The sequence below is a fragment of the Falco rusticolus genome, chromosome 3 (genome assembly GCF_015220075.1).
Source record: "Falco rusticolus isolate bFalRus1 chromosome 3, bFalRus1.pri, whole genome shotgun sequence".
Lineage (NCBI taxonomy): Eukaryota > Metazoa > Chordata > Aves > Falconiformes > Falconidae > Falco > Falco rusticolus.
In genome coordinates, this window is record NC_051189.1 from 121214408 (window position 1) to 121239256 (window position 24849).

The 24849-nt window shown below is 43.8% G+C and overlaps 1 protein-coding gene across 1 annotated transcript in view; it reads left to right on the plus strand.

Annotated features, from left to right (window-relative positions):
- Positions 1-6347: 6347 nt before the first annotated feature.
- MATN1 (matrilin 1) overlaps positions 6348-24849 on the plus strand; it is a 32542-nt gene continuing 14040 nt past the window's right edge. Inside the window, exons 1-6 of the mRNA XM_037380080.1 lie at positions 6348-6573; positions 9726-10072; positions 17050-17272; positions 19843-19968; positions 20252-20665; positions 22541-22693. Coding sequence (XP_037235977.1) covers positions 6489-6573; positions 9726-10072; positions 17050-17272; positions 19843-19968; positions 20252-20665; positions 22541-22693 — 1348 coding nt within the window. The 5' untranslated portion in view covers positions 6348-6488. The remainder of the gene's footprint in view (positions 6574-9725; positions 10073-17049; positions 17273-19842; positions 19969-20251; positions 20666-22540; positions 22694-24849) is intronic.

Below are 24849 nucleotides of genomic sequence, written 5' to 3' on the forward strand. Positions count from 1 at the left end.
ACAGCACCAAAGATGGCAGAAAATACAGTGTCAGTAAAGCCTGCAGAGTGTCAGAAGCATTTTTCTGGTGCTGACTTCTATCAGACCTTGAAATGGCATCCAGAAGCATGATGGAGCTGCTAGTGACTTGGCAAAAATAATGCATAATGCAATAGGAACAGCTGTGCTCAAACCCAGGCAGGTCAACTCATAGCGTCCACTGTGATGGAAAGGTCTCTCCTATCTCAAGGGTATTCTGATGCCCGTGAGTGGGTATAAATAGACCTTGAAGAGGGCAAAGACAGCAGCTTGGCAGCATTCCCTGGTATCTCCTAGAGTTGATGTAAGCCAGTGCGCTGACTGCCCTGTAGCGGCAGAGGGAATCCCGGGTGATGGATATGTAGCATTTCTCCAGGAGTCTGTCACTGCAGACTGTCCTGCACCACAGGGACCGCACTGCCCTTCTTGGTTTTCTTGCTGCCTTGGTTCCTGCTGATTTGAATGACACCTATAAACCTTCCAGGATTCAGACCCTAGCGCCTGGGACAGGTACCTTTATAACTGCATAAATCAAACATAAAAAAAAACAGGCTTCACTTCAGCTTGCCTGCAGACAGTTCATTAAGATAATTACTCACTTGTATCAGTTGAATGAAGTTGCTGCAACTGCTGTCCCCAGTGGTAGGCCCAGAATGACAGAAACTGGCACTGTGGTCATGCATCAGTCCAAATTCTTTTGCTGCTGTTGGCTTTCTGTCTGTGCGTTCATCCGTCAGGCCAACCTCCCCCATGGACTCCAGCTGAGGATCTCTCTCATCCATGTGTCTGCCCACAGGATTTTTGTAACATTTCTGTTCATGAAAGTTATTTTGCAAGGATGTTGCTCTTCTTGGATGATCTGTATTCCCACATCTTCCTACCTTGGTAGGATGTCTTCTTGTACAGCTTGGCTTGACCCAGCCGGTATCTTGGCTCATTCACCTTAGAGATAAAGAGCTGCCTGCACGGTGACCTTCATCTTTGCAAGTAAGTCTTATAGTACTGTTTCATTCAAGCCATTTAGTAGGGCAGAGATACCCTTAGGGACTTCTGGGCCAGGTCAGTGCTGTCGGTGGCACTGTCCAGCTGGAGAAGTCAAGGCACAGAGGGAGGACACGAGCTGCCCAAAGTTTTGCAGGTGGTCAGCGGGAGAGCCAGGAACAGAGCCCAGGAGGCAACTTGGTCCCAGGGGGAAGATGTGGGCAAGGTTAACACAGCAAATAAAAAATGATCCCTCTGAAATAAATGTGACCCATAAAATACATAAACATTGACTAGCCATAAACAGCATTTACCATTTACAGTATCAGAGCACAAGGATATTTGCCAGCCATTTGCAGCTTAAAGGATAAACAGCAGTTCTTTTGAACCTGAGTTATCAAAAGGGTTATATTTAAAAACATTCATTTCTCCCCAGTCTTTCACCCTTTAAACCATTTGTTTTATGCTTTTCCCTGATCCCACTGCTGTAAATATCACTTTTGCAATACAGTGGCAGTGCAGTAAATATCCTTTCAGGTAACGAAGCAGGCTGGGAGGGACTCCTCCAGTCCCTGAAACAAACTGAAATAGAAACACCGTGGGGATAAAATACAAGAATTGGAGGTTTGACTAAATGGCAGCTTTTGCCACCGTTTCTCTGAGTATATGAAAAATGGAGGCTGTGAATCCAGCTCAGAAACATTCACCTGGGAACATAAAAGAAAGCCTGAAAAAGCCAAAAAAATTACTGAGCATTTTGCTAAACCTTGGAGTTTTGTGGTGGCTGGAGGGCAAGAAAGCTGTGTTTAGTACAACTAACAGGTTTGTTTAGAATGAAATAAAAATCAACAGTAAACTACCTGGGATTTGGCTTCTTATCCCTTCCCAACCCTCTTCTTGCCCTGCTGCTTCAACTAGCATGACTTAGCTGCATCTCCAGATCCCTTCTAAGAAGTATATACGGGCCAGGGCTACAAACACTGTGCTTTTTCTTTTTTTTTTTTTTTTTTTTAAATAAAAAAGAAACCCCCAATATTTTAAATGCCTTCTGCTTGAACTCTATTTGAAGTTTGGAAATGTCTTGAGATCCCTGAAGTCTGATGTCCTTTTATCCCACAGAAAACCTTCACATTCTTCTGGGTCATTTGCATGGAAACTCCTCAGGGACTGATTCATTGTGATTTTCTCATTTTGGCTTGTTACAGAGTGAAATTTTTACTAAGATATTAAATGTAGTAATGGTATGTTTATTGGAAATATGTAAATACAAAATTAAAACACTGCTTTAAAATAAAACTTGAGCAAAACAAACTGAAAAAGTAAAATGCCAAATCAAAAAAAAGCATGTCTGCCATTATTGAAACTAAAATGTCATTTTTGGGGGCTTTTCCCATCTGATCTATGTTCCTGTGAAATGTTACACATGTAGGAATAGAGAAAGAATCTGCATTTATACAGTTTATGCTATCAGACTTGCTTGTCTTATAACAAATGAGAAGTTCCCACCTCTCCCAACTGCAATGCTGCCTGTACCAGTATGCACTTGCTTTTTAGTACTTATAGTGCTTATTCTTAAACTGGGCTTTGCTCTTTCCTGGCCCATCCCAAAGCTGGCAGATTTGACAGTCAAAAAAATGAAGGCCCCCATCAGAGTGGTATTTTACCATCAGGATTTTACAAACCAGGAAAAAGCTCTTAGAAAAACAAGGAAGGATTCAAAGGAGAATGCAGCACAGTGACCATTGCAGTAGTAAGCATGGGGCATCACACAGAGCTTCCAGTCACCAGCCAGCAAAGGAAAACCTCACTCTTGCCTGGGAGCAGAGGATGATGCTTCCTTGACTGGTCATGTTGGGGAGGACAAGCTGCATGTCCTGACTTCCCACTAGAGCCTTCTGCTGGACCTTACTGCCTATGGAAAGGCATTTATTTTAATGGAGTCTCATTCACCTGTAGGTAGCAGCCTTGGCTGGATTGAGGCTGTGTCAGTTGGTAGGGCAGTGCCGAGGCTCTCCAGCCCCATTAAACATAAAATAAATACAATATTATTTTCCAGCTGAAGTTTCCCAGCAGTTTAAGCACTCCAACAGTGAGCTTCACACTGCCATGGTATTAAACATGGTTCATCCATGCTGTGACATCCAAACACTGCAGACAAGCTTAGTACAGCCAAGCTCAGTTCAGCCAAGCTCATCCATCTGAGCTGGCAATCCAACAATGGGCATCAGCAAGTATGGTCTCACACCAGTGGGGACAAGATGGCCCCAGCAGCTCCAGCCCCTCTGCCCACCCACTGGTAGGAGCGCTGAGGCTGCAGCCGTGTAGCATGCTCAGCAACATGCTTTTACCCATAGTGCTGGTATCAGCACAGCAGATAATCCCACTTTGTACTGGAGATTTCTCAAAAAAAAAATATATTTGTCTTGTCCAGCCTGAGAATGATGCAACAGTCATAATCTGAACAGACATGTGGACAGCGAGGGACCAGGGTGCAAACCCAAGTCAGAAAAACCCATATGGGTTCAGGTGTTGTCTTCCCCTGGCACCTTCTTTGCCTTGATACAAAGCATCTACATACTTTTTCTTCTCCATCTGCACTCAGATAATAATTCAATGGGACCATTGTTTGGAGAAAAAACCTCCCTGGCTATGCACAACAATTTCCCATCAGTCTGAAGCATTTGATTTCAGGAGGAGCAAGGGACCAGGATCTTCTGCTGACCATCCAGCAGTGGGAGGAAAGAGGGAAGCTGGTATTTAAAAGCACTTTTTTTACTAAGGAGACATGGACATGAATGCCTTGGAGGGGGAGGCAGACCTTCCTTGTGCCAGGACACATGAAGCCTACAAGCTACACGTGAAGCGGCTCTACAGAATGGCAGGGCTGCTCTGTGGCCAGCATAAGCCATTAATGGTTTGACTGTTTACGTTGCAAGCAGGCTCAGGAAGAGCTTTAAATGCATATTTTCCTCTTGAAATATTGAATTCAGTGTTTTCATTTTCAGAGGCCTGGGTAAAAAATATGTTTCATATTTTAAAAGTAAACATTGCTTTTACAGAGGTATAAATGCAGACCTATAGTAGCCAGCACTCCTTTGCCTCTCACCTTATTTTCAAAGCTTTAGTGTTGCTTGTGTGCCACAACCTCTGCTAGTGAAAAATATTCACCTGAAATATATTTTTCTTTCTTTGCTAATTAACAGCAAAATGACACAGAGAAACTTTATATTTTCCTCAGCAAGAACAGCCATAGAGACTTTATTTACAGAGGGCTCTGAATGATCCCTATTCACAGCAAGCAAGTACTGTCTGCACCAGTAGATCCTTGTACTGATGCCAGAGCAACAGGAGAAACCCCATCGTAGACAGGGCTGTAGATAAAATCTCCTAAATGTTATGATTCTATCTCACTTTGTTCCTTAACAGTTGTCAATGTATGGCTGTAGCTGTTCTATATATTTTGGGAGCAAACATACCTGTGTGCTTATAAGCACATGAGGATATTAGTGAATAGTATTTATACATAGTGGCACTCATCTAAATCCATGCATATATAAACACATCCATGAAAAGTATGCATGGAGAAGAGTTTTGTGTCTGTATATATGTGCACACATACATATTTATATACCTAAACACATACATGCATGTATGGTCATACGTGTATATATTTATGCATCCGTTCATAGGCATAAGCATTTATACATGAAGTTTTTATACCCGGCTTTTTGTGCATGCACATGTACACGTGAAGGTCTGCGTGTGTTTTCTATACTACTCCATGATCATAATCTGCAATTTTTACATCTTGCATGAGCGTCCTTTTAATCCCAGGGGCTCTGAAATAGCAGGCAAGTAAAGGAAGGTGCCACAAAGCTTGGAAACGGGCCTCAATGACAGAAAGAGGCAAAATGGGAGCAAAAAAAGCTCATCTGAAGCATTTGCTCCTTATGCCTAGAAAATCTCCAGCTAGCTCCAGAGATGGTTGAAAGCCTGTGACTGATGGTGTGTACTTGGGAAGATAGCAGCAGGACAAATCCGTGCTGATTTTGCATGAGAACACAGCCATCTTTAAATATTTTAATTAATAGTTTTAATGTTGAAAGAGTTAAGAATAGTCTGGTAACTTCACTGAGGACAGGCCCTTTTTTCCGTAATCAAAGACCCTTTCTCCACAGGAGGTCTCAGTCTCTGTTGAAGAACGTTTGGAGTAAAGAGTGACTCTGGGTAAGGGAAGAGAAACTGGGTTTTGAATTAAAGGTAGTTTGCCACGGTGCTGTACCAACACAATGCAGATGAAATGGATGAGTGCTCCGAGGGTGTGTGGCTGGAAAGGTAAGCAAAGACTGATCCATCAGAGGAGAAGGGCTTTAATCAACGGACGATAGTGTAATACAGTAGTTAAAAAAAAAAGAAAATAGATGCACTGCTTTGTCATGATTCATTAAATTCATTAAATTCATCTTACTCTGGAACTAAATCTCCTTACTTCTCTTCCATAAATAAAACATTGGATTTCTGCCCACTTGCAGCATCATCAGTCTTATTCGTTGATTTAGTTTATTAGCTTTTTGTGGCAGGAGCTGCATCTCCCTCGTGTGTACAGACCTGAATGCTATGCTGTAAAAAATAAATCAAACTGATGATAATCTGTTTGTCTATCCTGAGTTTCTTGTCTATTTATCTAGTTTAGGGTACAGAGTTCTTTCTTTCCCTCCCTGCTCTGCTGCACAGGGGGCACAGCCTCATAGAGCAGTAACTGTTTCCTACAGGAAGAAATTTGTTCTGCATCCTACGTTTCCATGCATGCCTCCCCAAGCCCCACTCTCCTCTTCCTCTCCCCTCCTCCTGCCACCAAGCAATCGCCTGCAAATTCAGCCAAGGAAAAAAAACCCTCTGATTGCACAGGCTGGTTTCCAGCACTTGGCAAACATGGGGACTGAGAGATGATTTGTGTGTCGCTATTCCTGTGCCCCCCTCCAACCGCCGCTGCCTCCCCAGGCTATGCCAAGGGAAGGACACAAGCCTGACACACTGCAGACCATTTGCTTACTGTGGCAAAGCCCAGGATTTTCAGACAGGAGCTGGTGATTGACAGGTTAACCCCAGTTCCCCAGGGCTGGTTTCACTGGTCCCACTGTTATGGTCCCAGATTGCCCACATACCATGCCATTATGGGTCTCTTTATAGCTTCCCATCCCCTTTGCTGAGCAATGAAGCCATTGTGGAGGGGCTGAGGGCCAGCAGGGCTGGATATCCTCCCCCTCCCCACTGTCATGAAATATTTTCTCCTAGTCCTTCTTGCTTGTCCCTCTCCCTCCGTTTGCCCCCCCCTCCCCGCCTCCCCCCCCCCCCCCCCCCCCGGGGCTTCTGTACTTCACACGTGTCAGGGGCTGGCCCCATGCCTCCCCGAGGAAGGGCAGGTTAATACCTCCGGGCCAAAGCTCTTGCTTGCCACTCTGCATCCAGCCTCCAGCTCCTCCACAGCCATGGACAGGATTTTCTCTGCCTTGCTCTCTTTGCTGCTTCTCCTCCAGAGCTATGGCGTTTGCGGGGCACCTCCACAGCAGAGAGGTAAGTGGGGAGCTCAGTGGCAGGATGCAGCATGTCGATGCTCTACCTCCTCGGCACAGCCTGCTTTGGGACTGGGAAGGAAATGAAGGAAGAAGAAATACCCAACATCAGTCAGGGAAGCAAAGGAGCTTTCTCAAGTGTTTTCCCAAGGCAGCAACACCTGGACATGTGTTTGCTTCTGCCCATGACTGCTTTAGAGAAAAAGCAGGAGATCTGTGCTGAGGACAGCCAAGGTGGTGGCATCAGCTCAGGCCTGGCCCCCAGCACAGAGGCAGCCCCGGGGTTGCTGCTTCCAGCTGCAGGAGGCCCTGGCAGGAGAAGGGCTCTCTTCTGCCATCCAGAGCTACTTCTCCCCACAGCTCTGCAGAGGGCTGGTTTTGCCGGGGGCTGGAGGAGGGGCTGGCCAGACACCCCAGGCTCTGGTTAACCTCACCGAGCAGGAAGGTCTGGGTCTGGATGCTGAGGATGGGCCTTTCCCGGGTTTTGCTTCATTCATTTTTGAGCAAAATCCTGCTCTGTTTTTCTTTCCAAGTGGGGTGTCACGCAGCCAGATGGGAGATGAGCTGCCTGCTCTTTAAGTTGCATGGTCAGTGACTCCTAGTCTGCAATTAGTGTCAGCAAGTACCGAATACCAGGGGGAGGGCTGGAGGGTCTGGTGGCGAGGAAGCATCTCTCCTCTGCCAAGGGCAGCGTGCTGCCAGGAGTTCCAGCCAGCCAGGGGAGCTCACCGCGGGAGAGATTGCCAAGGCAAAAGTTACTGCTGGCTTTTAAAAATGTTTGAACAATCTTACGATGATGCATAATGCATATACCTGGGCAGGCTGACAATTGGAAAATAAGTGTGACAGTGACTGCCGACTTAGCAGTGGGTGATGAGGGGAAGTTTTCTGATATACTGAACAGTTTCTCCTTGGTAATTTGGAAAGAGAGAGTTATCTTCGCTGCAGAACCACTAGGCACTACCAAAGTCAGTAGACTAAACAGACAGGTCATTCAACTCAGCCTTACTGTGAGCAATTGGTATTTCTAAAATAAACACCTTTTAATTCTGAGTTACTAGGCAGGTTTCCTGTTCTTTTAATGAACAGGAAGCAAAGATGCCCTAAGAGATATTTTCTGCTAAATCAGTGCGTGAAATTCAGCTATTCCTGAATAACTTCAAGTGTGAACATTTTTAAAAATAGAGGAGGATTTTATTTCTGGTTTAAGCCCTTAAAATAAACTGTGCTGAGTCAAGATGTCATTCAGAGCAAGCACGTCTGACTCTCACCTCCTGGAAATAACCAAGGCCTGTTCTGCAGACCCTGGTGTCTGGACCATGGCTGTGACCAGACAGGCTGAATTCCCAAAGCTCCCATCTGATATCTCTTCTTTTCTCTTCACTTGCCAGAAACATACTTCACTCTCATAAAAAGAGGTTTAAAATGTTATTTAAGGCAAAATCACAGAGCTTCCATAAAAAAAAAACCACCAAAACCTCAAAACTTGCATTGGATCCAACTATTCCTAGGGAAAAAGAAAACAAACACTTTTATTCCTTGGTTTCTCACTAAAAAAAATATGGAGGCGATTCATTAGTTACAGTGGCAAAGGGGAATCTGTGCTTTATTTCTTGAGCAACAGCTTGCAAGACTTTGAGCCTTTCTCTGTACCTTCATTTCTCACCTGTGAAATGGGCATAACCAACCCCTGGTAAAGGGATTTGCAGTACTGCAGACAGACTGCCAGCTGAGTTTTTCCTTCCTCTGCAACAAATTCTGGTGGCACAGTGAAAGTCACCCACATGGGAAAGGGTTATATTGCATTCTAGTGGAACTAGAGCAACTGACAAAGCAACCACTGACTGCCTGCTTCCCTTCTACACACAGCATCCTTTAGAGAGACCTTCCTGGGAACCAGAGGCAGATTCAGCATTAGTGTCTCTCAGGAAACTAACTTGATTATATTCTTTATGGATATATCACAGGGTATTTATTTTCATCTTTCTGAAGGACTGAAAGCTCAATTAGATTTCACACTGAGACCTAGCTATAATATTTATGTCATAATTTGGAACAGATTTGTTGGCCCAAAAGCTCACATTTAAAAATCTGTCCACAGAAATCTCCTTTATGATATAACCTATATAGTCCCTCTCTGTGGAAATCAAATATTAACAGAGCACTTGATGCTCCTACAGAGATAGGCTAAACGAGACAAAAAAACCATAGAGAACAGAATGCTATAGATCTGGTGGGGGAAATGGGACAATTCATTTAGAAAATCATAAAAAAGTATTAGCCCTTTTTATGTTTTGCCACCGTTGAAAATTAAGATGGAAACCAGCATGAAAATGAGAAAAAAAAATCACTCAGCTTTTTGCATTGCTAATGCTTGCTGTTTATCCCATTTACTTTTGACAGTAGATATTCATGTCTTACTATGAGGCTGTAGAGATTAACTATCAATTACATGGTTCTACATCTCCCTATTGTATTCTCCCTCACTAGCTCACAGAAATAAAGTGGCGCTGGTCTGTGCTGCGTTACAGTATTTCATTATTAGTGCCACTAGCTATGAGACTATAACTTGAGGCTGGTTCATGTTACATTGGCTAGTTAATCTGGGCATCTTGATTCACAGCCCAGTCTGAACTGCTGAGTTTCATGCCTGCTTCTGGTCATGCATGACAAAGACATAATCTGATTAATTAATATCCATGTGAATCGTTTATCCCTGTCCAAAATGTGCTGATGCCTTTAGAGACTTTGATGCAGATGTGCATACCCAGGCTTCAGTTCGCAACTTTATTCCTCCCTCCATGCTGCTGTTAAGTTTTATACAGACATTCGCAGTAGCACCGGGTGACAAGTGGGTAACCTGCTCCCACAAGTGCAGCGCCAGCATCTCATCACCTTGCTCCCTCAGAAGTACATGTTGTCAACCGATAACTGTGCTTTTCTTACAGATGCTTGCCTGTGAAAGGAAAAAGAACATTTAGAAATATTGTTAAAAGTCATTTCACTGGGCCTCTCTGAGACAGGTAGAGAAAGTATTGAAGCTTGCAGGTCCTCTGCCCTCAGCTGCTGCTCTAACAAGACAGTTACTTGCCTCTTAGGGCGATTTTTTCACCTTTTTCTTTCATTTTTCTCCTCCCTCCTTACCCTTTTCAGGCACCCTGTGTAGAACGAAACCCACTGACCTGGTGTTCGTCATTGACAGCTCTCGAAGTGTGCGCCCACACGAGTTTGAGAAAGTCAAAGTCTTCATGTCCCGGGTGATTGAGGGGCTGGATGTGGGCCCCAACTCCACCCGGGTGGGTGTGATCAATTATGCCAGTGCTGTCAAGAATGAGTTCTCCCTCAAGACCTACCAAACCAAAGCTGGGCTCCTGCAAGCAGTCCAAAGGATAGAGCCGCTCTCCACTGGGACTATGACTGGCCTGGCTATCCAGTTTGCCATTAGCCAGGCTTTTAGTGACTCAGAAGGGGCCAGGGTGAGGTCTCCTAATTTTAATAAGGTAAGCAAATTATCTGTTTCTTGAAAGCTTCTTCTTTCTTGTGACTCATCATGGAGTGGTTGGAAAAATCAGAAAGGAGGAAAGGTGTTTTTATCTTTAGCATTGATGGTGTGGGGACAAGCAGAGGTTAATTGCCAAAGGGGGCAAACCTTTGGCAGGTGGAAACCTCCCAGCTCTTCTTGAAAACAAAGCTCAACTTTCTTTTAGGCAGAGCTGGCCAGAAGTTGTCAGGGTAAATCTAATCCAACTTTACTAGCTCTCCTCTCTGCCTGGAGTGTCTGTCCTTCAGGACACGATTCCCTGCTTCCAGTGTGCCTGCCACAAATACCACCATGAAATGATGATCTCAGCCAGGTTTGCTAGGCATGAGCATACAAGGATTAATGATGCTTACCTTCCCCAAAGTATTGTAATAAAGATGCTTCAGAATCCACCATAGTAAAAAGTGAGGCAACGCTCTGAAAGTTTCTTTTGAAGTTGCCCCTTTCCACTTACATGTATATCCGCTTATATATCTTATATTCCCAGATCTACATGTATATCCACTTATATATCTTATATTCCCAGATCTAAAGCAAAGTGCTGTTTCAGTGTCCTCCACTGCTCTTCCCGTTCTTCAGAGGCTGGCTGATGGCTGTGCTTTCCATTCTGGATATTCTCTTTAGGTGCACAGATTGTACTGAGCACTTAGCATTTAAGCCTGTGGCATAAGGTTGGCTTAACTCTATACGTGGCTGCAATGGGCATCGCTGCTCCTGATCCATATTCCCTGCCCAGGAAGCTCAGCCTTTAAAAAGATATTCCCCAGATACCTCCTTCATTCCTTTGGATTTGACTATGAATGAAACCAAACCTCAGCCCAGTGACTGTCATCAGGAAAACTCTCTTCTGAGCATGCAGAGAATGTCTATTCTTGACAATATGTGCTTCAGCTAAACACCATGAACACACTTTCTAGGCCCTCATGTCCCACACCAGCTCTGCGGGTTCTCTGCTATGAGGCTGGACCAGAAAAATACACAGAAGTGTTAGCAAGCAACCAGAGTTTTCCACCACCTGGAGAAAAGCCAAACTGCTGGAGCGAGGAAGTCTGGGATTTTTCTCCTGATTACAGCATTTTTGGAACATCAGCCACTATCCATTTCTTTCACTGCTAGTAACGCTCTAGGGGAGGCTGAGCAGAACATGGAAAAGGTGCCCAGGGATGGCAAGTCAGAAATGATACTGAAAAGTGAAAAACAGATGCTAGGTAATATCAGCCAACTGCAACAATCAGCAACCTGAAGGTTCTTCTGGTCTGGAATTGACAAGATACCCCTAAAAATGAGGCTGTTTCATACAAGGATGATCTAATTAAATGTCTTGTGTGCCCCCTCACCGTGTTGAACTATAAGTAACTTGCAAATATGAGGAAATCCATCCTCACATGGTCTTTTATGGAAGAAAACCAAGAGTAATATCAGGAGAAAAATAAACACTAAGAAACTTCCACTAAGTCTCATTGGCAATCAGCTCCAGAAAGAGAAGCTCACCTGATGAGCCATCATGAGCACATCATCACTCAAGCTCAGGAGTCACCTGGTGCAAAATCTAACAACCCAGCTCTTGCAGGGGAACTCTGAGACCTAATTGCAAAGTTTTTTTATTCAAAAGGAGTAACATTGGTTTCGTTTGTCAAGTTCTTTGAGGTTCTTTAAAAGATATCATTGCAAAATTGCAAGGTGTTATTAATATTATATTGTTATCATTTTTTAGTAAAGAACTTTAAAATCATTTAGGTGCAAGAATAATTGTTCTCATTCGACTGAACTGCTTCAAAGCCATTAAGTGTGGATTCAGCCTTTAGCCTACATCTGGTATTTTCTGGAGGTTTGAGCAACTGCCTGTTGTTGCCAAGGTGTGCTTTGCTTTTTCTTGCTTTCCCAGTGGCAGTGAGTCTGCTGCAGGGCTACCGAAGAGTCAGCAGCAGTCCACACTGCCCGCTCCCACTGCTCTCAGACAGGCTTTGGAAATGAAAGCCCTGAGGTCTCATTTCTCAGAGAGCTCAAGGCTGCCTGGTTTCTCCATGGGCTTCACTGAAGGGCTGTTTGAGGCACTGCAGGGGAAAGAGATGTTTCCTGCAGTGAACCCATTGCAGTGGAGCTGGTGGGAAGGCAGCAGGTCTCCAGCAGAGCCCTCCTGCCATCTTTGCCTAGCCAGAACACCCTATAGTTGAAACCGCAGGTCTCCTCACTGAGCACAACCCTGACACAACCCCAGCAACACCCCCAGGGTCTGCCAGCCTCAGAACTGAGCAGATCCTCACCCAGCTGATGGGGGAAATCAAGAAACAGGAAACCTATGGCCAGTCACCACACTTCGAATGGTACCTGGGTCATGAATGAAGGATCCTAAAGGAGGACTCTGAACTCCAGCCCAGTTGCATGAAGACAGCCCCCATTGGCTTCACTGGTTTTCTTATTGTTTACTTTCAATAATGGGAACTTTTTAGAGATCCCATTTCCTCTAGGACTGCTATGCAATCCATTCATGTCCCTCAGAAATCTTACCGTATTTATCTTCTCCTGTCTTTACCTAATTTCCCAATGTCTATTTTAAGACAAGGTGACCACATTTAGGTCAGGACTGGGACACAGTCCTGATTTATGCAATATTTTTATAATACTTTCAATATTAGTCTCTATTTTTTTGTAAATACAGCCTGACACCTTACATGCAGTGTTGACCATTACTGTAGATTGAAGAGATATTTTCACTGAGCTGTCTATGAAAATGCTTCAATCTTTAGCTAACTAATCTCTTCCACACCATTTAAGTAAGCCCTTTCCTTGTGCACTATTTTCCTGCTCGTCTGCTCTGCAGCTGGGCTGCCAGACAGCTCATCCAACATGCTCTTGCAATCCTTGTGGTTTCCTGACATCTCAATATGCGTAAGAGCTGGTATGTCCTGCAAATAGATCAAATGAGCCTCTAGTTTAAGTATTTGAACACTTTTAAAAAGATCAGATTTATTTTAGTGGTTTACTGCAGTAGCATGGCAAACACAGCAATGTTTGTGTGGACAGTGGTACAAAGAATTCTGAAGTTGTTTTGTCTCCCTGAAACCTTATTTCCTGGACATCTGAAAAAGCAGAATAGTAGTGGTCTTTTTAATGGTTTGTCTCAGGCATTAAAAAAGAAGAAAAGAAAATCACTACATGCTTTTCGCTCTGTCCTTCCACTTTTCAGCTGATCAGACAGACAGAATCACAGAAAGGTTGGGGCTGGAAGGGACCTCTGGAGGTCATGTTGGCCAACCCCTTGCTCAAGTGGGGCCACCTACAGCTGGTTTCCCAGTGTCCAGATGGCTTTTGCATATCTCCAAGGTGGAAGACTCCACAACCATTTGCATTCCTTGGTTCCCTGGTTATTCTTTTCTTTTTTCGAAGATATCCTGAAGTCCAGAAAATTCTTCCCTTCTGTGAACCTAAAGCTGCTCAGGGTGGCCCCGTCACCTGCCTGGGGGTGGGTGGGGTGGGTGGGTGAATAGGTCATGCAGTAATTTAGGGACGTGAAACTTCCAGAAATACTGGACATAGTCCTTACTCCTTCACACAGCAGAAACCCAGCAAGACCTTGTGAAAATCTGTGCTACGATTGTCAGCCATGTGGGATACTGATCAAAGCACCACAAGATCATTTGGTCTTGCTGTGCTCTCTGCGGCAAATGTCACCCTAGGAGAGAGAAAAGCACTATTTGTTTCTCTAGAAGCTCAGAGCAAAGTCTATTTATACCTTTATCAAAAACTGCAGGGGTGCCCAATTACTTTTATCTTTCTTTAGAAAGAACAACAAATAGATTGTCAAATTGCTGAGAAAATCAAGGGCTTATTCAACTTTCCACCCAATTCTCCTTTCAGTGCTGCTACAACATTGACGTTATACACTGCATAATGAGACATAGCTATCTCATTAGCTGCTGGATTGCCTACACATGGTAACCCTGAAACAGGAATACCTAGGGATGCCCGTGAATACTCTAGTGTCTTAGTTAACCAGGAATAAATTGTGTCATGAGAACGTGGGGGGTTTCTATATGACAGAAGTAACACAAGAAGGATCCAGAAAGTTAGGAATTCACGGGACAATGAAAAGTAGCTGTTAAAACAGGTGGAAGTTTTGACCTTGAACAGCAAAAGTTTCTGAGTTTCTTTAGGCCAAAACTGAAGATCCTGTTCAGCTATTTGAGACAGCAAAAGCGTTCACCCTTTCTTAATTCTTCTCACATGGCTACTGTGAGTCCAGCACAAGCCTCTGCTGCAGAGCCGCGTCAGCCTCTCCAGGATGCAGCGGCTGCTCCTTTCCCCTTTCCTCCAACCTGTCTCTTGCTCTTTACCAAACAAGGCACATACCTGGACTCTCAGCTTTTTAAATGAAACAAGGTCAGAACACAGAGAATTACAGACATCCTGTGACTGCAAATAATTTGGAGGTAGTTTGTTTGGTTGTTTTTTTTTTTTTTTAAAAAAAAGGATTGTTTTTTTTTTTCACACTGGAATTCACTGCCTCAGTCTGGCAGGGTGGGCACATATCTAGAGGTGGGATCCCAGGAAAAAAAAATCAGGATTTCCTGATTATCAAGATAACTTCAGATGATAGCAAGATCACATTATACTTGTTCTATTTCTTCCAGCCTTTCTGTAAGCACCTGGTCCTGGGCACAAGTGACAGGCTCCCCGGCTGGTTGGTGCTTACCATGACTCACTGGTACATTTGTTTTAGCTGTGAGCTCACTGGATAATTCCTGATGCCTGATTCAGACTCTTTGTACCCAGAATTTTTGTTTTCTCCAACAGCAGATCAGAAAGCAACATGAATTTTGAGTGCTTTATAGTAGATTTTCACAAGATGCATGGCGAAGATCTTTCCCATTGGATGCAGATGTGAATGCTGCTACCACACACCTCCTGGGTCACCTCTGGGGCTCGGGCCCATGTGGAGATGCCACCCTGATGTGAAGAATGAAAGGGACTGATTAAACTTGGGGAATCACTTTATTTAGACAGAGAAGTGCCAGGAGGACATGCATCACCTCCATCCTGTGACAAACACTGTGAGAAAGATACACGGCTACAGAAACCTCTTTGGTGTTGCTTGCAGAAGCTACTTGATAATACATATTGTTTCCTGACAAGCTGGCTTTTGATAAGCTCTAACTGGCTGCCCCCATCTCAGAGCTTCTGGGTGTACTCAGAAAGCAGAGCTGTTCAGCCGAGTGGCTGAGTTGAGGGCTCGCTCTCCTGGCAGAAGGCATGATTGCATGGCTGGCTCTGCTCCTTGTCCGGGCTTTTGCTCCAGAAACAGCCTCAGAGCTCCTTTTGGTCGACCTTTGACTGTCATGGTCATCCTCCTTTACAACACACACTGACATCTGCCACAGGTGATGCTTTTCCTTATTTCGGCCACAGGCAGAAGAGAAATATTTGAATTTTCCTATTTTTTTTTTCCTTTGGAAGCAGCCAGTTACAGAATTGTGATGCTACTAGGAGTTTTTAATTTTGTAGCCTTTAGGAAGTGCAGATAAACACCTGAACCTACAGACCTGTGTCAGATTGAGCAGCTCTACATTTTCATGCTTCACTGATATTTTGCATAGAAGGAAAGCTCTGAACAGGGCAGCAGAGTCCTTCAGTATTGCAGTATTCCTCTGGGGCAGGAGACTGCAGCATTCAGCCATCCCTCAGCTGAAGTGTGGGCAGAGGGGCAAGGAGACACTTCTTCTGCATGGCCAGCACCCCTTGGACACATGGGGCAGGGAACTCCACCCCTGACCTTACCCTAGATTACTTTTTTCCACCCAAGGATGTGAAACAGCCATCACACCAGCCTAACAGAGCAGCTGGTGGGTCTGATTTAATCTTCAGAAAGATGGAGATTATATATGACATAGAGGGGAATAGCAAATACTGCCTTCATGACCAGATGACTGCTCATCTAAACTCACTGCTGCTGCCAGATAGATTTTTTTTCCCCTGCCTTTTTCATCTGATGTTTCTTCACTTTCTGTATTGCTGAGGGTATTTGCCTACAATGTGGGGTTTTTTTGCTGCTTAGCAGCTCACCTGCTCCTGCTGATTATATTTCTCCACACTGCGATACACCCCAATCAGTTGCTTTGGAGTTGACAGTGGTGTCACAGTAACAGTTGTAAGGGAAAGTGGCAGGAACAGAGGAACTGACAAAGAACAAAAATCAAGGTTTTTTGGCAATGTCACTTAGCAGAAGAAAAATAAAGAGAAAAATGGACAAGGTAGCAACAGAAGCAGGACTCTTGGAGGCTCTCCACTGATTCAGGGCTCCATCTAATAGAAGGTGAAATCCAGTTCCCACTTAAACCCGCTGTCATTTTAATGCTGATGTTAGTAGGGGTAGGATTTCATCTCTGCTATTCATTGTGGAACAGGGAATCAGGAATCATGGCAGGCACTGACACACAGCATGAACTTAGGTAGATCTCTTCCCCTCTCTCTGCTTCAGTTTTCCCATCTATAAAATGGGGAAGTCTTCATCTCATGAAGTTTCCATGACACTTCCTGAGTTTCTTTAAAGTCCCATACTGAGTTAGCGTTGTGCTTAGTGTCAGCTGGGGGTTCATGAAAATAGTTAGAGTTCAGCTTGAGCATTAGTTTGCGTGTGAAGAACATAACCTTTACGTTGGTTTCCTTAGGGGCAAGATGCACCAGTTGTCCCTTAATTAAATCAGTCAGGTCCCTGGCAATTTAACCTTTCCAGCTCAGAAAGAAATAAATCCCACATAAAAGAATGGTTTGCGTGATCTCAGGAAGAACGAGAAGAGGGGGCAGGAAGGGAGTGGCATTTCCTTTTTGTTTAATTTTAGAAATGTGAAACCTTCTTTATTAACCCAGCCTGTTCCACAAGCAATAGTGATATTAACGCCCCTTCAAGCACCCACCTTGCCTCTGCCCTCCTCTGTGTAGGTGGCGATCGTTGTGACCGATGGACGTCCCCAGGATGGAGTGCAGGATGTGTCAGCAAGGGCCAGAGCAGCTGGCATCGAGGTCTTTGCCATTGGGGTTGGCCGTGTGGACATGCACACACTGCGGCAGATCGCTAGCGAGCCCTTGGATGATCATGTGGCCTATGTAGAGAGCTACAGTGTCATAGAGAAGCTCACCCACAAGTTTCAAGAAGCTTTCTGTGGTAAGTCCTTGCCACAACCCCTACGTTCCTAGCCAAGAGCTGCAAGTGGCTACCAGCAAGCTTTTCACATAGAACTTGTATGTGCGATCACCCTTCATCCATCTGCTTCCATGTTCCAAGGACTTGAGTCTGACAGAGCCCGAAGCAGTATGGAAAACAGATGCTCTTTGAAGTTGCCTTTCAAGAATTTCAGGTTTTGTTTAGGGAATTTCAGGTTTTAGTTAAAGAAGTCTCCAGAATTCACTGGCACAGAAGAGTTTGTAAATGTGAGCCACTTAGTCCTTGAGGCACTGAGAACGAACCTGGAAAACAGGAACTTTATATTGCTAAAATCATTGTCCTTATTGTTAAGCCTATCTGTCTGGGAAGTTCTGAGAATCTGGCTTGGAATTTCCCCCACCAGTATTGACTTCTGTATTCCCAGTCAAGTAAGGGACGGTTTCACTTCCCTGCCAGAGACTGAACAGCCTTTGCCCGACTATGCTGTTGTTTTTGCAAGCCTTGTGAGGCAGGAAATTCTCCTGGCTGGTACAGTATCTAATGCCTTTCTTACAACATATAAAAAGAGCCCGACTATCCTACAAACACATATTCACTCCTACATGAACTGTGAGGAACATGAACATGAACTCCTACATGAAAGTGAGAAAGCTTTATTACCTTCAAATGTACCCACAAGACTGTAGGAGGTGGTCTATAAATATCCACTTTATGTGTCAGCAAGAGAGGCCCAGGGGTTTCACATGCCCATCCTATCAAAGCACAAAATGTGTGGTGACACTTTTTAAAAGATGTGATACACTGCAGCGCCTATGGCAAGACATCGCAAACGTATATACACATATGGACCTGTAAAACTCTCAGAGACCAATTTCTCCAAGATGCGTAAAATTTCATGATTCAACTTTCAGGCTGAAAATGATGGGGCTGAGCAGCTTTTTGTCAAGGAAAATTTCTTCCTGTGTAGGGAGGAGGAAAATTTTGAATATAAAATGGGTCATGTATTATAATCAGGTGTCATTGCACCAGAAGCTCATGAAAGAGGGGAACAAATACTTCATACTAAAGGGAGGGTTAGAGACAAAATTTGAGAAGGTGTAATCCAGGCCATGAATATCCGTGGGAGTTTGTGTTGGCTGCCCTGGAGTCAGGAGTCAGCCAGAGACATAAAGGCCAGACAATGTGTTTTGAAGTTCTGGCACTGATGTAATTCAAAGAGATAAAGAGCAAAGGAAAAATACTTTCTATGCCTTGCTTTTCAAATGTGTAACATGCAGATGACAAAGTTCTCCCCATGGTAAAAACCCTCAGAGATGCATCCAAGGGAAGCACTGTGCTAAGGATTATTGTAGCTAACAGAGGATAGCACCATATTAACTGCCGAGTGGGTTGTTACAGTGCTATGCAAGCAGCTGCATAAAACTGTCCTTGGAGATGTACCCAAACACCACCTGCTCTTGCAAACAAAGGTTTGTGGGTACTGACAGCAGGAAGAACTGTGCAGCACTGGCCCCATAGCGCTCAACAAACACATAGGGAAAAAGGAAGACCCTTGGCAATCCAGCTACTAGTTAGATCTAATAAGCCACTAAGGTGGTGTCTGTAGGCTTCAGAAGACTCAACCTGAGAGCCCCGTGTTACAGCCATCTGCATGGTTAGTAATATTCCTAATGATATGAGCTATATATATGCTGGAAAGACCTAGCAGTGTTAGCACAATATGCAGATGTGTGAATTGGGAAGGCCAGAAGAAGCAGAAAATACACACAGAGCAGAATACAAATGACTTGAAATAATGAACAGAAGCCTCTTAACTTTGAAAGACTTTGTACCGCCTCCCATGGTTTTGGTAAACTTAACGCCCAGTTTTCTGCACAGATTTCCCTGGTATTTGTAAACTAATTTGGTTCAACCAGATCTATTTAGTTTTGAGTTTATTTTGCATCATCATTGCTGTAGCTGTGACAGTATTGTCAGTCACTAAGCCCTGCTGGGTCCGAGTGCTGCAGTTCAGCTTTTGTTTGCTCAGCATCTCAGGAGTCAGATCCAGGTTAAGATCAGCAGGCAGAAATGTTTGTAGAGAGCGAATCTGAAAGCTGCACGTGTGAGGGTCGCTCTGAAGTGAATTCCAACTATGTTTGCACATGAATCCCATCCAGGAAAGACAACTGCACATGGGGCTGAACTCACTAATCATAATTGTACTACATGGCTGGGAAAAATGGGTATTAGCCAGCCCAGATGGTAGGTTGGAAACCAAATCCCATCCAGCAGCTTTGGAGAGGGAAGTAGATTGTGATATGCTCAACAGGCAGAAGGGTTTTGCCCTTGTATGGAGACTGTTTCTAGTCCTGGCTCTGTCTTAGAGTCACAAGACTTGCAACAGCTTCTCCTTATCTCTCCTATCCCAGTCACTGCCAAGGAGTGATGACCTCTGCTGCTTTGTCTTTCCGCAGAGCAGATTTAGTTATCAATGAGTGTATGTCTGGGACAAATATGCTTTGTGCATTTGGTCTGAATTGAGAAGCCTTGGCATGGTCTCTGATTTTAATCTGCACCTTTGCTTACAGTGGTGTCAGACCTGTGTGCCACTGGAGACCATGACTGTGAGCAGGTTTGTACCAGCACCCCAGGAGCGTACAAGTGTGCTTGTAAAGAAGGTTTCACACTGAACAGTGATGGAAAGACCTGCAGCGGTATGTAATGATTTTCATTTGCACTGAGCTGAGCTGTGATCTGCAGTGGTATGGTGGGGATAGAACTGAGACAGGGGAGATGTGTTCTGCTCAAAAAGGGCAAAAAAGGAAATCATGCACTCCTAACCAATTATTTTCAAATTAATGTCAACTGTTGTTAAGTTTTGATCGATTAAGCCTATTTCATTACTGACAAAATGACACTAGGGTTATATTTCCCTACATAATTAATGGGGGTCTTAGTTTCTGTCTTCTTTTGCCCTCTTCTCATGTTTTGCTTCAGCTTGCAGTGGTGGGTTAGGATCTGCTCTGGATCTTGTGTTCCTGATTGATGGCTCCAAGAGTGTGCGGCCTGAGAACTTTGAGCTGGTGAAGAAATTCATCAACCAAATTGTGGACTCACTGGAGGTGTCAGACAAACAGGCCCAAGTTGGCCTGGTTCAGTACTCCAGTTCTGTCAGACAGGAGTTTCCACTGGGGCAGTTCAAGAACAAGAAGGACATCAAAGCAGCAGTCAAGAAAATGGCCTACATGGAGAAAGGAACAATGACGGGACAGGCTCTGAAGTACCTCATTGACAGTTCCTTTTCTATCATCAATGGAGCTAGGCCTGGGGTCCCCAAGGTGGGCATAGTCTTTACTGATGGACGGTCACAAGATTACATCACTGATGCTGCTAATCAAGCCAAAGACTTAGGTAGGTTTCCTGAATTCTCAGTGACTTCTTTCTCCCTTGGACCAAGTACTGCATCTAGTATCATCCTAGGTATAATTCTTTCCCTGGATACATCTCTTACTTAGGGTAGAAATAGGTCACTATAGAGTGACTTTGTCGAGGTGTTGCCTGACTACCCTTGCACACTCATAAAGAACTTGGAGCAGCTCTGGCTGGGGTTCAGATGAGTCTTGGTTTGCCAGCAGCTGGCCTTTGTTCCCACAGCCCCTCTATCTTTGATCTAAGTCTACTGGAGGTCTCTCTGCTGTGCAGGATGGAGTTTCACACATTTGGTACGGGGTGCACACTGGTCTAACATGCTTCACATAAATGTGAAGGAAACCACAGGGAGAAGCTTAGGATTTGTCTGATGTTGGTAATGAAAGTCACGTCAGCATCAGTGGCACTGACGGTGAGGCAGCAGTGACCATCAGAGTCCCATTGAGAATAATGGCAGTTGCAGGGCCAAGTGTGGCTTGGCTGTAGCAGCCTTAAGATCTGTAAAAGAAAAAGAAGAAATAAAACAATAAATAAAGCAGAAACACAGATTAAGGGAGTAACCATGGACTCCCTGTTCAAATCCCAGACACACTAAGAAAGCTTCTTTACCCTCTACTGGAATATTAAAAATGCACAGTGGCTACATATTGGTATTTTTGTATGTCTAAATACCATGAAGTATAAATATCTTGAGATATGCCCCTTTGCTGACCTGCCAAACAAGTTCCCAAATCTCCTGACATCTCTGTGTTAGATGGTGAGAATATGCACATGAATTGCTAAACCCTTTCCTTGCCTTTAACTTCTATCTCGATGGGACTAAGGGCTAGCACATCACAATAAAGGTCAGGTAGGAGCTTATGAGAAGTTGATATTTACAAAGCAAGGTGACATGTGGATGTTCAGCACATAAAACAAAAAGTCCTTATAAACTGTGTAGAGTTTGTTTTTCTGTGTTGACAAAAATTTATGCCTTGTTTCTTCCTCTTCTTTTGTCCCTACACAGAAATCTCCAACATGTGTTCATAACTTGTTTCAGTGGGATAAACAACAAGATGCTTATATCTAGATTCCAAACATGTTAATCGAGTTCAACTTTAAAAAAAACCAAATATTGGATACATCCAGAGGTAGAAAGACAAGGCAAAGGGGAGGAAGGGAAACCAGTGTCTAGACATGGACAGGTAGAGGCAAGTATTTTGAAACAGGTGTTTCAAAATCACTAATATCACCACTCAAGTCAATGGGAAAACTGCAGTTTAGTTCAATAGAAACAGATTTAAGCCAGACATGGCTGATCAATCTCTTGGCAGTATAAGCATCTACCTGGACATGTTCTTAACTCACAGTATAGGCTGCTCCTGACAGACTGTATGAGTTGCAATTTTAGAAAGAGGTTCAGCTACAATTTTACTGAACCGCAGGTCTCCATTGCACAGGGAACTTTGCCACTGCATAGGCTGATTAGTGGTTTTGAATTAGGATTGAAATCTTCCACTGTTCCCTTTTGCTGCATTATTGCTTCCATATTATTTGGATGCATGATTCTGGCAGGGTGTTATGATCATCTGTACTTGTATCTTCAAAACATGGTTCTTGCGGTGATAGTGGGCATTGTCTGCATAATTCCAGTAAGACTTTGCCTGCAAAAATATTTTGCAACCCTGGCTGACCTAATCAAAAGAAGTCTGTAATAGTAAAGGGTGAGGGCATTAATTTCCTGGTTAACATCTGCAGACCTGTGTGGAAACTAAGGGCCCAGAAGGTGACCAAGGACATGCAAGCCGACAGGGGGTTGGAACCATAGCAGCATGATGCTCCATGGCTGTCCGACTCACAGGATCCCATTGCTCGCAGGCTTTAGGATGTTTGCTGTGGGAGTTGGCAATGCAGTTGAGGATGAGCTGAGGGAAATTGCTTCAGAACCAGTAGCTGAGCACTACTTCTACACAGCTGACTTCAGAACCATCAGCAAGATTGGGAAGAAGCTACAAATGAAAATCTGCATTGGTGAGAGTGGGGGAGTGGGGAGAGGGCGGGATTTGGTCACAGCATTGGAAGGCTGGAGGCAGAAGGACAAAAATGTTCCTTCAGTTGGATGTTATAAAAAGCTCTCTTCTCAGCGTATCGAGTTGGCACAGTATCATGGAAGGATCATGAGACATCAACATTTTGGTTACCTAAACACAGCCACCCCGACACCTCAGCCACCTCCCTTTCTCACAAGCTGCCTTCTCCTTCCCTTTTTCTCCACCTTTCTCTCTTTCTTTGCCTTCCTCTTCAGAAACTATGAATTCAGGCTCTTCCAGGTCCTGGGAATAGCCAAAAGTGACATAAAGGAAGAAGAGATGCTCTTAAAAGAGAAGCTAATGGTTGATTTATTTGTCTTAATTTGAAGATCATCACAAAATTGGATATCTGAAGTGAAGCTTGCTAACCACTGGCTGGTTCTACAGCCAAACAGGTACCACAGGGGTGACATGTTTCAAGTTAAAAGAAGCATCTAGTATCTTCTACATGGCTTGTAGTGTCTAAATTGGGGCAAGATGAATGCTAAGTTGCTCATGTTTGGGTAGCCTAGTGAAGCAAAGACTGAGAGAGGACTGAGTGGGAGACAGGCACGATAAGAGTAGGTAAAGAATAACATAAAATTTAAAGACTATTGACCTTCAAATAACCTAGGTTTTAAAACTATTGAAAAAAGAACTACCACAATTATTTTAGATTTTTGTTTTGAAGGAATCATATGCCTTCTATGAAGTATTGGCCTTTTGCAATGCTTCTGCTTGTTCAGGCAGATCATAGTGAATCCCAAACACTTGGGCTTCATTCATAGACACTGAATACCTTGTAGGGCTTCCAAGAGTAACACTGCTGGGCTCAGCAGGAACCTAATACTCTCTTGTCAAGACCAGCTGGTCAGGCTCCTTTATCCTGCTAGGCAAATGCTTCCTTCCAGTTCCCAGCAGATACATTGCACACACCTATGATGGGGCTCATTTAGTTCCCGAGAGCTCTAAGAAGCTCAGCTCTACTTCTCATAAGTGTGTAGACCTGCCTTTGAGTGCCCATGGCCCCACTCAGTGCAGGTATCTCCACTCCTCTTATGGTATGTGGAGACACTCTACAGCATCAACTGGATGAAATAATGCACATTGCCAAATTTTAATCTCCTTTTCCCCTTTTCTTTGCAATCTCTAACATTGTTATTTGTGCCAAAGCTAAGAGATATCCATGTAAATATTAGTGGGTTAGCAGCAAGTGGCTCATCTGTTTCTATCCCTGAGTGTCTATTAGAGAGAAAAAAAAGTAGTGGTCAGGAGCCTTGCCTCAGGAAATCTAGATTTGATTCCTTCCATCCTTACAGATGTCCTGGGTCATGCTGGGCAAGTGTCCTGATCTCCAGATTCATAAAGATGGGACCTTCCTCCCTGCTGGGGAAGGTTGAGAGCGACAACAACCTTCAGGGTCCTGTGTCTGCAGAACCCGGTAGCCAGGCTTGCAAGATAGAGATTCTCTGCCATGGCTCCTTTAAAAAGTAGGAGTTGATCCAAGCTATATGAAACCCCCCAATATATTGTATTTAAATATCTTTCCAGAAAGGAAATCCATTTAGGCTTCAGCATTCAAAAAAAAAAAAGTAAAAATATATTTTGGAAAAAAATATTTGTTTGCAAAATCATCAATTTTGGTAAATACCTCAATGTTTGAGGTTTTGTGGGTTTTTTTGTTTGTTTGTTTGTTTTTGTAAGGAAAGGAAATATTTGTATTTGTTTGATTCACAGTGCCAGCTTGTATTTATCAACAAATGGCTAGAACTCTTAATATTCAGCTTTAGTTTATTCATGACAGGTTTAATCCTATTGTGTTTTTGTGCAAGTGATGTCCTTTCCCTTAAAAAGGCCTTTGCCTATGTACTCCTTCCATTTGTTAGGCAGCTGAGCTGACTCAGTGTGGACTGGGAAACATTTCCTTTCTTTTCCCAGTCATCTCAGTATCCTTTTTTGCTCCTATTCCAGTTTCAATTATTTTTTCTTGAAGAATATGTAAATTATTGACATAGATTGGCAAATTGATTAGCAAAACCAGCACATTTCTCTGCTTGCTGAAGAAATGAAGTACTGAAGCAAAGCTCAAACAAGTCTTGACTCTCAGATCGTGAACAG